General features: G+C 43.5%; 1 protein-coding gene and 1 long non-coding RNA gene across 2 annotated transcripts; one reads left to right on the top strand and one right to left on the bottom strand.

The window, feature by feature from the left end:
• The first annotated feature begins 646 nt into the window (after positions 1 to 646).
• LOC119028398 lies at positions 647 to 2,691 on the top strand. The gene is made up of 2 exons (XR_005077701.1): positions 647 to 705; positions 2,467 to 2,691. It is a non-coding gene; the product is annotated as an uncharacterized LOC119028398 (long non-coding RNA).
• Positions 1,149 to 14,092, bottom strand: tmem59l (transmembrane protein 59-like). Its single transcript, XM_037114301.1, has 8 exons — positions 13,776 to 14,092; positions 12,318 to 12,423; positions 10,887 to 10,981; positions 10,572 to 10,724; positions 4,428 to 4,533; positions 4,222 to 4,336; positions 3,973 to 4,090; positions 1,149 to 2,961 (listed from the first exon to the last, which is right to left on the bottom strand). Exons 1-8 carry the CDS (start codon positions 13,938 to 13,940, stop codon positions 2,803 to 2,805), a joined length of 1,017 nt encoding a protein of 338 aa, XP_036970196.1. The 5' UTR covers positions 13,941 to 14,092; the 3' UTR covers positions 1,149 to 2,802.
• Positions 14,093 to 14,123: the final 31 nt, after the last annotated feature.

Genomic DNA, 14,123 nt, shown 5'->3' on the forward strand with positions numbered 1-14,123 from the left:
AAAAAGTACAAGTACCCCCAAAAATGACTTCAAGCTAAACTCTCACCAAAATGCAACCTAGACTTATTTGTTAATGTATATGGGTCAAACCTTCGTGTAAACACATAATCACGACGAAAGATGCACTTTTAAGATTTAATATATTTTTCTTTTCGCATCAAACGCATTTTCAATGGGAGTGCTACGGGCATCAAAATTGCTAATTTTAAAACACTAAGAAGGCTCGACACAACATGAAACTTTGCTCATAGCATCACCAGGGTCTCTACACATGAACACCTGCATTGAGAACATTGTTTGTGTACACAGAGTTTACTAAAAAGAAAGTTTTTTTACAACTCACGTTAGCATTAGCTTGTTCCGCTCGCAGCCATCCTGCCAGAAGTGTCGAGCTCAGAATGTGACGTAACATGGAGGTGAGTTAAGGTGGACCGGTCCTGAAGCTTAGTTCCGTATAAATGCACGGATAATTCATTGTTTTTCGTTAGCTAAAAACATTATTGACATTTAAGTTGAAAAAGGACCCTCATATAAGAAACAATACTAAAATAAAAAGCCGGAAAAGTCACGTGAGATATCGTGTGGATAGTTGTTGCAGGAAGACAGCAGTGGTCCACCTTAACTGTCCTCCAGGTTACAATGCGTTCTGAGATCGATACTTCTCGGCTGCCATGACGACTGGGAGCGGAACAAGCTACTGCTAAGGTGAGTTGTTCAAAAACTCTCTTTTTAGCAAATTCTCTGTACACAAACAATGTTCTCAATGCTCCTGTTCATGTGTAGAGACCCTGGTGATACTATGAGCAAAGTTTCATGTTGTGTTGAGCCTTCTTAGTGTTTTAAAATGAGAGATATTGATGCTACTGCTAAAGTGCCCGTAGCACTCTTAGTTAGACCCGAAAACAAAAATATGGTAAATCCTAAAAGTGCCTCTTTCGTCATAATTATGCGTTTACACAAAGGTTTGACTCATATACATTCACAAAAAAAGCCTAGGTTGCATTTTGGCAAGTGTTTTGCTTTAATTACATGACATTTGAGTAGTTTGAAATTAGTTACTTCCTCCCCAGTTAAACTTCAGAAAATACTCATAGTTTGTGAATGATTGTTATTATAAAGTGACAAGAAAAACACACATAACTATCTGATTTATTTACAATGAAAACACTTTATTTCATCATGTTGTAAGTATCATTTCATTGAAAATAAACAGACCAGTAAAAAGGAAACAATACGGTTTTAAAGTCATATCATATTCCTTATGATACACCGTCAGCTTGAACCAGCACAGATATTGATTGAATGGCTTTTTAATTGAGAGTCCTTCGTGTAAATCGTGAGGACGCTCGTCATTCATCGTTACACATTCTATTCAAGGTTTTACAGTAAATAGTCAACACAAAAAATCACAAGTCTACAGCGGAGGCTTGCCAAATGGCTGGCATGTCGGGCGGTTAGGATAAACTATCGAAGCGTCACTTGCATGCACGGTTTATTGTCTACATAGCCTGGATGAAAAGAGAGCATTACGGCACATCGAAAGCACTGAGAGGAAAACGGAAAAAATCTTCTCTACGACTGTGCAACTCTGCTCGATAACAAGGGTCTATGTTAAAAGCTTTTGCATTACACATTGTTACAGAGGTTATCCTTCAGTGTGTGCTCCTAGGACATACAAAATAGTCAGCTATTAGAAAGCACATGGCACATATAACAGCTAAGAACTCTTGGAGGAATATAAGAGCAATAATATGAGAATTATAATAATAATAATAATAATAATAATACAGTAATAGGTGCAGTCTTCTCTGTGTGTCTCTTTCAGATCTGTGTTGAGACGTATTTTACATTTGTATGATGAATAAACGGTGCATGGCACTTCAGTAACACTATTTGACTCATGTCGATGATGCTGAATAAATAGAGCAGGAAATAAATAAGGGTTTTCATTACAGTTTTCAATCCAGTTCCAGTTTTGAATCTGTCGGTTTGCTCCCTACAAATGCACGTGTGCACGCACATATCCGAACACACACAGACAGAACACACTGTTTCAGATTTTTGAGTGAGTAGCACGTCTTTGATTTGATTTCCACTGTGAGGGGAGAACATGATTTTGAATCTCTGGACCGTTTTATGACACAGCTTTCACTAAACAGCTCATAATGCTGATTGTGTAAACAGATCATAAACTGTGAGCTGCAGTATCTGTTTCCTGCAGCGCTCACAGGCCACCTTCCACTCATCTTCCCCTCCTCTCTCTCTCTGTCATGCTCTTTTTACGCCTTTTTTTCTCGCTCTCAGCAACCCATCAATTAATCCAAACTCCCCGCGAGAACGAGGCAAAATTAAATCTAAAATGAATCTCAGTGTTTGTCTTCTCTCGTCCACGCCTGACATGAAATACGACACGAGAGCTCTCAGCTGTAATCCATCCTCTCTCTCTTTCTCTCTCTCCCTCTCCAGCGTGGCCCAGAGACAAGAGCACTGACTGATTATCAATGAGAAATGAGCAGGCTGATCATTGAGGAAAAAGAAATACTGAGGATGGACTTGGAGAAATGTGGACTGTACAAGTAAATGACGTGCCAGTAAACCAACAAGACCAAGCTGGATGTTTCAGTATGGTAATTTGAAATAACAGGAGGGTGCCATGCTCTTAAAAATATGTTTTAAAAAATTTCTGGCGACTGATTGAGTCCCTGTGATGTGTTTGTTTCACCCCTTTCACCATCGGGCCAAGGATTTCAGACATGGTTACCCTGGGAAACAAGACAGCAGCTCATCCCAGTGGTCTCCCCTCTAAACACAGGTTTTGTTGAGGTCAACTTTCACCGGCAGCGGCCCGGCCTCCTGACTCTCCTCTGATTGTTTCACGGTGACGGCGATCACAGGGCTCAGGTGGTACGGGTTGACTTTCTGGGCATTATCCAGGAACTCTTTATCTCCGTTGATGCTCAGCTGAGGAGACACAGGAAGAAGAAGAAAGACGTGAAAAAAACATCAGGTTCACTCACATTACTGCACCCCATCTTGTCACGACTTGTCACTCAGATTCGGCTGCAAGAAACAATTAAGTCAGACACATCGCAATGTGTGTACAGAACAGTGTTGTTAAGTAGCGCATTACTGTAATCACATTACACGTAAGCAATAATGTAACACGTTATTGCTGCTAAATTCAGCAATCAAATTACAGTCATTAATCTGGGAACCAGGGGAAACAGTCGTGCCACCCCGGAGCAATCATGTTCAAAAAACATGTTTTTCAAAAATGATTGCGCCCTCTAGGTTGCCCTTCCACTGGACAAATTGTGATGTGCTGCATGCATGTGGTGCCCTTTTTACTGCCCCCCCGGCCTCTCAAGCCTCCTGAGTCCCCCAATGCTTGTGTTACATAAGCCTTGCAATTATCTGCACAATGGGCGAAAAGGAAAAAATCATTACACGTGCCTTTTCACGCACACTCGACAGGAAACTCCTCACCTCGCCATGAAAATTCAACACAACGCCCGCGGAGAGGCTCTCCAGCCTGGTCGGTCTTGCTGGACTACTCGACTGTGAAACCACAGTCTAGTGAGCGAGTGACCCAACCAAGTCCTCCAAGTGTACGTCCTTCTTGTGGTAGGGCTCATAGGCGGTCATTAATAAGGCTTCATGTTATATTCTTTACTGCCAATTACAGGCGATGTTGTGAAGTAGCACAAGCGCAATGTAACGAGTACAGCAGCAAGTGTCTTTCTGCAGGGAGCTAACAACTAAAATGTTCCAATAATTTTTCAAGGTAATGAGTTATTTGTACATTTTTTTTTTGTTTAGGAGTAACGACCCCGACCCTGTTACTGGCAGCTACAGTAATGACAGGGTTTTAATTTGGTATGCTGCATCACCCTTGGATTTGTCAGTGAAACTTACCAACTCGATTTTTATCCCCCCTCGTGCATGTATTTGTTTACTTCTCCGTGTGTTTACCTGCGTCTTGATGTGCTGCTCCGGCGCGGTGACAAGGCTGGCACAGCTGAGCCACAACATGACCATGATTGACAGGAAGAGACAGGCCGCCAAGATCCACCGCGGAAGGCCCGAACGTCTGGAGAACGAAAGAGTCGAACACAAAAAGAAAGAGATAAGAGTTCGGAGAGGAGAGCAGAGAGAGGTAGAAATATATAGAAACATTTTATGGGGAAAAGTTCCCTTAATAACTCATAAGCTCCAGCTCACCTTGACATGCAGCCGAGGAAGTCGTGCTCAGCCGTGGGGTCGTCCGCGTGCTGGACCGGGTGCTTCCCTTTGCCGCCTGTTTTGGATGCTCCCCTCTCGCCATGCCCCCTCACACCTGCAGGACGAGGCAACGTTGCAGCATAACACACAAATACATGTGTGATTGTGCAGTAGGTGTGTGTGTGTGTGTCGTGTAAATGTTTCACCATGGGGTCTCTGGGTGTGAGAGTGGACCTGAGGCCAGGGTTTGTCTGCCACGTTGGATCGAGGGGCCTGAAGCTCGGGCAGGGAGTACTCCATCTCCGGCTGGCTCTGAGGAGAGACAGATGACAACAAAGACACTCAGCCACAGTGGCAGCAATTACACCACAGCACAACTGACAGCGAAGGATCTGTTTGAGACTGTGAGGTGAGAATAGTTAGATGCACCACAGCAACTGAATAAAAAAGAATCTAAAATAATCAAGTAATCCGACAAAATTTTCTGTAAGAAGTCTTTGAACAGAGAGTCGAAAAAATTATTGACGTGCATATTAACCCCATGGAAAATAAATGCCCCTAGTGTGTGAAGGTCTTCAGACTTACTGGAAGTTATATTTTGATACCTTTTGTCATATTTAAACAAAGCCTAACTAGCTGTTTCCCACCTTTCTTCCAGAGTTTTTCTAAGATAGGTGAATCACTTCTAGCTTCATACCGAGACTACAGACGTGTGATTAAAAGACACTGCAGTTCTCATATATAGCAGATTTAAATGTAACACCCAGCAGACAGTATCTCAATATTACATCAAGATCAACGTTAATACTGGACGAGCTGACCTGATCTTAAGCCGTGACACTTAGTGCTTCAACTTTTGACGCCTCAAATAAGCTTAAATCAAAAAATCTCTCTTTGTTTGCTCTGCTTCACTGAAAGGTCAGAGGTCAGGATCTGCCAACATCTACAGCCTTGGAGCTGGAACGGAGTGAGCCTTTTTCTCAAGCTGTAGCATATCAGATCATGTCGGGGTGGCTTTCATGTTTATGTTTTTTTTATCAGCTCAAGATTTTTTTTTCTGCTATTAAAGTAAGAATGCTGCAAAACCATCTAAATCTAACTTTACTCTGTTGTCCAGCATAAAAAGAATACACTAATACAGAATACACTAATGGAAGTGATTGTTACATCTCGTTTTGAGCATTCAGTTTGTTGTATAACTTCATCAAACTTCATTGAAGCTAATGGTTTCCATCCTTTGTTCTTTCCTGCTCAATACGTCTCTCTCAGGATCATTCTCACCCACTCCAATCGGTTTAGTTAAATCTTTTGAACTGGTACTGAACTAAGCTGAAAGATGGCTTTTAAAACAAACACACACACACACACACACACACACACACACACACACACAGCCTGCTGTCAGTATTTGTACTGTTGTGTGTTTCATTATGTGCACAGTGTTTCTGGTTCCCCGGAGAACTCATTAAAAGAGGATTTTGGTTCCCCGCTGCTGACCCAACCCTCCGGTACAACAGCATTTGTAGCCGGTTGTTACAATACTACTGCTGGCCTCAGCAATCACACACACACACACACACACACACACACACACACACACACACACACACACACACATTCAGAGGAGTATCATGCCAGTATTTATCAAATCTGACACTTAGTGGCTCTATGAACTTCTTCACTATATCAAACAATCTAAATAACTTCTGGTTTCATTCACTCTCATTACTTTACTCAGGAAATGATTGATCCCTTTTCTACTGATGACTGATGACTAGTGGACTGTGGAGACATGGCTGGTTAGTTTGCTTCCCAAAACACTTCACAATCCTTTGAACACAGAGAATTTTTTTTCTCTCACAAACAGTTTGTTAGCCCTAGCGAGCAATGTTTTCTGACAGAGTGCATTAAAACCAGATGCAGCGCCAGTGTAAAAGGTTCAGGGGGACGAGGGGAGAGATGTGAGGGGGTTGGCTGTCATTGGCTGCAGACTGAAGAGATCTAACCATCAATGAGTGGAGCCTGATCTGCATCTGTCATGCATTATGAGAGGGAGTGCAAAACGTGCTCTGACTTACAAAGAGAGAGAGAGAGAAAGTTGTTGTTGTCTGTTTTGTAAAATAACTTTGACCCTCAGTATTACAAACACTATGTTGGGTCTACAAGACCTCTTACATGTCTGTGTGCTTTAACTCTAATTAATGATCAACCAATGAGGCCAATGTGGTCCATCTGGCAAATATAGAGTGTAAACTGGACTAATAGTGTTGAATTCATTAATTAAATCTGAACTTTAATTACAGCACCCCCATGTGGTCAGATAAGGCCAGACTCTGAAAAGTCATGGGAAACAGAAAGTGTACACAAATCATGTGTGAATGTGTCAGGAGGGTCACAACTCAAACATGATGGTGGGTCCTGGGCGCATAGCAGGCACCGACCATAATGCACTTTTAAGATGCAAACTGTATTATGATGTAAAGTTCCTTTAATTGACTGACTTCCTGGGCAGGAGGTGTCACTTGATTATGCCCAGGTCATGGAAAACAATAATTAGTGATCCTACATATGCAAAGAACATTTTTTGAACTCACAAAAAATAAACCAGCATTTAGCATTATCACAATTTAAAACTAGGTTAACTCAACTTAAAAATGTGTTTTTAATGTTTTTTACAAGAAACAGTGAACCTTAGGGCGCGAAGGTCAAATCTGGTGATATTCTGTTTTTTTTTGTTTTTTTTTATGGTCAACAAATCTAATAAAAAGAACAAAAGACAAATTGGTGTTATTTTGTACATCCTGACAGACTAGTTTGATTTTTCATTTCCCCTGATTTTACTGTTTTTTATCGCTGCATGTCATTCTGCCATGTGCACCGAATGTGTTTGACTAACATAAGGTACAAACTTAAGTGCCCGGCTTTGGGAAACCACTGGGCCTTATTTGAAAGTAAAATATATTGACATAAAAGAAACGTCAAAGCTTTGTGTCTTCAGGACGGACTTGCTGAGAGCAACAGACAGAGCAGGCAGAAAGAAAGAAAGAAAGAAAGAAGGCGAAGATGGAGAGGAATTTGTTTACATTAACAACATTAAAGAACATTACCAGCCTTATCATACATGCATGTAATAATCATGTGTAAGTAAGTTAATGTCTTTTTCTTGTGCCTGGATGAGTAAACTAAGCTGAGAAAATACACTGACTGCGTTCTCAGTGCAGCATCATAACTCAAAGCCACAGTCGATTCTACACTGTTATTCCTCCGGTTCTCTCTGTTCTCCTCTGGGTTTTTGTTTCTTTCAAAATTGGTACGGGCAGAATGACTAATGCAATTGTCAAGAAGAAATCGGCTAGCGACTCCTTTCGCTGCATTCAGCCTTATGCCGAGTTCAATTTGTTCCGCGGGGCCGGCTTCGCTAACACAACCACAGCTCAGTCGGAGGAAGTCTTTAATCGACTCACTTGATCCGAGCGCTCTCACACTGTCGCGCTATCATGGGCTGATTGGTCAAAATAACAAGGGGGTGGTGAGAAGGGAATGATTGAGGTAAAAGGCTGTGTTTTACCGATATTTCCTCATGATTACAAGCGTTCTTTATTCCTTCCTTCCTGGAGAGTGACTTGACTCCAGCCTTATAATCAGAGCTAACTGCTCCCACTGACTGGCAACTGGCAGCTCTCTGATTGCTTTTGTGACGCTTGAGGCTGCATACAACTTAGTCATTCTCACAACTTGACATCACACAGGACCCAGATGGATGTAGTGTATAGACAGCCCATTATGGCATCCACGCAATTTATATTGCAGGCAGTGTCGGTTTGTCCCCCCTCCCCCACCGCTGCTGCTGTCCCTCAACTTCACTGGACTTTTTCTGTTGTTTCAACATTCAGAGAGTCAATCTGTCAAGTCGGTGGCGGTTTGCCAGCTGCCCACTAAACACAGGCCTGATAGTCTTCTCACAGCCCCGTGGAGCCTGGCTTTCCCCTTGCAGCTTCAGCCCGCGTGTCACCGCCATAAAGAGCAAACATCCATCACCGGGTCCTAAAGAAAACGCTGGTAATTTCATGTTCTGCGGCTGCTGCAGCTCTATATGAGGTCAGTGTGCACACAACTCTGTGAATTTCAGCATATATAAGACTGCTGTGTTAAACAGAAGCCCTTCTGTATGGGTTGGGGTGCGTAAATACTATCATTTCCCATCGAGCCCTTTAATTATGGAGCTAAAAATGTCATCAAAGTCACATACAAACGGGAAAACCCCTGACGAGGACGCAGGTTTCTGACCAGATTTTTATATTCAGAGGATATGGTTGGGTAGTCCGGTGGTTAGACAGATTCAATCTTATAATAACTTTAATGTATAGGTGGTTTGGCATTAGCGATACATTCAGAAAGCCCTATGAGACCACACACTTCTGCAAAGGCTCCAGAAATTTGCCATTTCAGCACCGGAAAATGTGAAGAAATGTTTAATTTGGACCCAGATCTGCATGTAAATATACCCTGAGGGACAGATAATCACCGGAGACTGAAGTAAAGGATCATTAGTAGTGAAAATCTTCAACAAACAGACAAACCAACAGGACTTAAATATAACCTCTGTGGTGGCAGGAACAATAAGTCTGTCAGCTCTACTCGGTTCAGTCGTTTAAAACTCCATAAATAACCCCTGAATACTTATTTGTCGCAGCCAGATCTTTATTCTACAGCGCGGTCCACCACTCTCTTTTAAATCTTGCAGCGTGTTTTCTGTCCTGAGGCAGGTTTACCACAGCCGGGCCCTGCCGCTTATCAAAAATGCATGGTGCTGAGGCCGTGTGACATAATTTAAAAGGACATTTATAAACAATTAAAGTGCCCGAAAGAACAAATTCAACCACCTCGTCCCCACCCCTGCTGCGTGCCCTTGCTCACTCAACCTTCACAGATGCACTGGTTCTAAAATGGGCTGTGAGTTGTTTTGGCAGCCCACCAAGCTCTACAGCACCGTATAGCGGAGGATATATTTCACTATGTGAACAGGAAGCAGAGGATGGCTCCACCAATAATCTATAAAGGTCTACTGGGTTGCTTTTAACCTCCGGTTCAAAACACACCAAATGAAAAAAGCTTTGTAGATATTACTGCTATCATTTTCCAACCGTCATGACTCAGTGGGCCATTACGATATAATGTACGAGGGGAGTTCGTTTATGGAGATTTCAGGGTTCATTTATCTGCCGCGAAGCACTTAAAGATCCAACTCTGTTGTCAGTGCAAACATTCAGAATGATGAGGAGAAATTCAGCAGCTAAAATAAAAGAGGCTCATTCATACATATTAGACAAAAAGCATAAAGAAGTGCACACATTTATGTTTTCTTGTTTCTCTTTGCTTTCGCTCACTGATAAGATTTAGTATGAAGTGTGCTGGATGGAATTAAGTTTCAACCAAAACAAGAAAGAGGACTCATTTTGAAATTGGACAAGCTGACTTTGCTGCTGGGTTTTCTGTCCTGTCAGCTTGTTTTCTTGAGTTGTTGGTAATTAAATTTGGGGACAACCCAGATAAGTCCATCTATATCAATTCAGCCACAGGAACATAGTTTTTCTTCTAGTAAACAGACTGCTGCAGCCAGAAACACAGAAACACATCACGTCTGGCAAAGTTAAAAAGTTTTAGGAACAGTGTTTATGTTTATACACAATCATGAAAACTGTCAGTACAGCTCAGAAACTTTTAAGAATGATTAACCATTTATGTAGAAACATACATAATATGTCACCCCTGCTGTCAGAGGACTTTTGCTAAGTGTTGTGTGAGGAGGGTGAAACTGGTAATACTGCTCGGAGCCAGACCCTCTGGAGGAATAACCACCCCGGATCTATAGCGGATTCTGCTCCAACCCAGAGCTGTTTACCGACGGAAGAAGCTCACAGATTACTTTTCAACTTTTTGGATTAAAAAGTTGATTTATCTTTATCAATCCTGCTTATCAACCTGACTGCAGAAGTGAAACGTGGAGGTGACCTCCATTGTCGGGTGTTTATGTTCTGTAATGGTGACTATCAACTGCAGCTGCAGGGGAAATGTACTTTACTACACAGACAATATTACAGAGAGGAGAGAAGGAAAGAAAAGAGAGAACTGGAGTCTCTGGTGAGTGCTGACTTTAGTGAAAGTTGAGCTGAATTTAAAAACACACCTTTGCGATTGCCCGCTAACATTAGCTTATGGTTAAGCAGCAAAGTTATCCAGTTATCTTGAATAAATTTCTCTGGTATGAAAATCATCGATCAGATCGCAGATACAGGCTCTTTGTAAAGCAACATCTGCCTGTTCTCTACAAGCATTTGATTAGGTCTTACCTGAAAAACGACAACCTTGCCATCATCAGCCTGCAGGTAGAAGGTCCAGGTGGAGGAGATGAAGCTCTGAGCAGAGCTGACAATGTCGTTGCACCAACTGGACACGGCCTCCATCACAGAGGGGGGTTTAGGGCGGAGAGTCATGGCCCTGAGCTGAGGAAGAAGAGAGACAAGATGAAGTATTGACTTTGCGTCAGTACACTTGCTCTCTTAGTAGCACCATTAATATTCAGACACTCTCCTCAGAGGGTTTGGCCCTTATATCTGTTTTTGCAGTGTTTGAGTGTGCAGCCATTGACTGCACAGCTTTCTCACCTTCCTCCTCTTGATCTCAGGTTCAGAGGGTTGGCTGGCACAGCCGGTGCAGCAGGCCTCCTGCTCCAGCAGCTTGATGTATGCCTCCTGGCAGGCTGGAGAGAGAGAGAGAGAGAGAGAGAGAGAGAGAGAGAGAGAGAGAGAGAGAGAGAGAGAGAGGGACAGTGGTGAAGCATGAAAGAAGAAGTGTGATGGTAAGAGAAGAAGAAAAGGTTGAGAGAGCAAATGGAGGAGTGAAGAGAAAAGAAGAACAAAAGCCAGTGGGCACGCAGCCCTTCAGTCAGCTGGGTGGGAGACAAGAAGAAATAAATCAGGTGCAGGCTATCTATGTGGGAAGAAAGATAAAGATGCAAGAGAGGTGTATCTGTCGGCCCCTGTGGAGATGATTCACTCCACGTTGCAGTTATTGAAACTGGGGGCGATGGGGCATCTGCTGTCTGGTCGGCAAATCACATCATTGATTTCCAATACAGCAATTCAAACAGGGCGAGCAGCCTTAAACACCCAGAAAATACCCACTGAGCCTGCCAGCATTTAGGAAACTGCAATATTTAGCAGTGCTGCATCCGACATCTTAATGTTTGAGAGGTGCGGGTCTAGACATCACAGCCGCCTCTGAAAACCAAAACCGTGCACTGTTTGTTCATGCACATTTAAAAGTACATATATATTGCAGTTTTCATTTGAAGGTGCATATAATTGGACAACATGCAACATTTTGACTTGTGGTTGTTCCCTGTGAATATGAGTTACAAACAACAATTATTTTCATAATTGACTGATTAATTGTTTAGTTTATAAAATGTCCAAATAGTGTGAGAAAATGCTCGTCTCAAATTTTCCAGAGAACAAATTGACGTCTTCACATTGCTTCATTTTTCCAATCAACAGTCCAAAACCATTAGATTGTTCATTTACTGTCAAAAAAGACAAATAATAACATAATAAAGGCAATTTCCTACTTTTAAGAAGCTGCAAAAAGCAAATGTTTGACATTATTACTGCCTGAGAAAAGACTGAAATTATTAGTGTATTACAAAGCACTTATGTTGTTTAAGAAAAAGTAAAGAGATGTCAGTCTGTAAACCCACGTGTGAACTCAATGTAGCTCCTGTCTACTTTTGTTTACAAATCTTTTTTTTTATAATTCCCCCTGAATTTATCTTATATTCTGTCAAACTTCAGCTCAGAGGAGACCGCAGTGTATTTACCTTCATGACATTTACTTTCCTGTCTTGTCAAAATGAGACAAATCAAGTAGAAATGACTGAAATAAGAAGTTTAACCTGCGCGCTAAGAGGATTCACTCCGCTGCCACTCATTTTTTTTTTTTACACAAGATTGAACCCTCAGTAGCCTAAAAACAGCAAAACTGTAAGAGCGGCTAAGTCACTCCTGCAGTCCTGGAGACAGATTGACACTCTGACTCACCTCCCTGACACTCCTCCCTGCTGGTGTTGAAGCCGGCGTTGCCATTGACGAACTGGCAGATGGAGTAGAGGCGACAGCCACGGTGACAGGCGTTCATTATGGAGTCCTAGCAGCCAGCCAGCCAGACAGACAGACAGACAGACAGACAGACAGAAGAGGAGAGAAGAGAAGAGGCAAAATTAGAGACGACTCCTGCACTCTTGGATAAACTCACCAGATCCTTGTTAGAAAATATGACAGAGGTGGTTTCACGGCGTCTCTTAATGACACGCTGCAGCTGTTTGTCTTACAGCCTGTCATAAACAGATGATAAGAAGCTTTTGGAAAAACTGGTGGTAATGAGACAGGAGCTTTAAACTTGGGCTGGAGGATGAGCTGGTGGGACATGAAGATGCACATTACTGGACTTCCTCCTGTCATAATGCCTCAGCTGTTGGTTTGGAAGTGGGGGAACAGCGCCCTCTGATGACCTCTCGGGGAACAGGAGAGACAAAGCGATCCTCTGACCGCGACCGTGAGCGCTTTATTACATCTTTGTCATCATCCTCACTGCGTTTCGCTTGTTTATCCACAGCAGGCACGGGCGGCTGTTTATCCCACACCGCGGACCTGCGCCTTGTAGTTAGAAAGGCGACTGCTTATCCAGCGTCTCCAGGCGGCGATGAACTCGGCGTTTATGCACAAGCAGCCCGTTTTTCAAGCCCAATGTTAAAAAAAAACAAAAAACAGGTGACTGTGATCCTCTCTGCAGCTCTGCTCCTGCTGCCCTGCAGGACGCCTGAACCACACCTGAAGGCAGCAGAGGAGGAGGAGGAGGAAGAGGAGGAGGAGGATGGAGGAAAAACATCAGACAGTGGAGATCTAAAGCACAGAAACTCCTGCTGCGATTCACAGCCATCACAGATTGAGTCTGGCCTTGAGTCAGCAGAGAGCTGCTGTGTAAACTGTCAACAGAGGGCAGATAATTGCTTCATGGTTCACAATAGTCCCCCACTGGTCCTCCATAGGCTGCGTGCGCTATACGTCTGGCCTGGCCGATCTTAATTGCATGATTACGATTAAGACATGATCAATTACTGGCGCAGTTCACTGCAAGCACGCCTGGATGCTGCTCACTTCTTGGACGAGTCTTCGGGGCTCAGAAGAAAATGAGCTGCATCCATTTTTCGGCCTAATTATGCGCCGGAGCATCCGAGACGAGGATGCAGCGGAAAAATCGGAGCGAGCGTCATTACGCGCGGATCTAAGCGCGTCCTGTCCGTCGTTTCTCCTGTAAAAACAGATTCCTCTTCGAGGCTGAATATGTTGTGCAAGTCTGAGCATCGTCTCAGGCGCTGAAATGTCGGACAGTAGCGGGATGTAGCTGTCATAATACGCTCTCTGCAGAGGCAGCCTGCGCTACGGCACACACACACACACACACACACACACACGCACACACACACAGGGATAACTTACTTTAGCAGGGCTTTTGTTTTTGATGGTGAGCTGGCATTGCTTTTTGCAGTAATTGATGTCGCCCAGTTGGTTGTCAAACAGATCCGAGGAAGCCGCTGCGAGTCCGGCGAGAAGCACCGAGAGCAGGGCCGACAAGCCGCACATCCTGCCGCCGAGCCGGAGCATCTCAAACCCGGGAGGAGAGGAGAAGAGAGCAGAGGAGAGACGAGCTTCGAGCAGCACTGAGCTCCTTTAGCGGCGGCGCTGCTGCTGCTGCTGGTGGTGATGGGTGGAGGTGGTAGGTGCTGCTGCTGCTGCCTCAGCCCGGATCCTGTCTGCTCCGCTGCTGCTGCTGCTGCTGCTGCTTGC

This window comes from Acanthopagrus latus, chromosome 11, assembly GCF_904848185.1.
Source record: "Acanthopagrus latus isolate v.2019 chromosome 11, fAcaLat1.1, whole genome shotgun sequence".
In the NCBI taxonomy this organism is placed as follows: Eukaryota; Metazoa; Chordata; class Actinopteri; order Spariformes; family Sparidae; genus Acanthopagrus; species Acanthopagrus latus.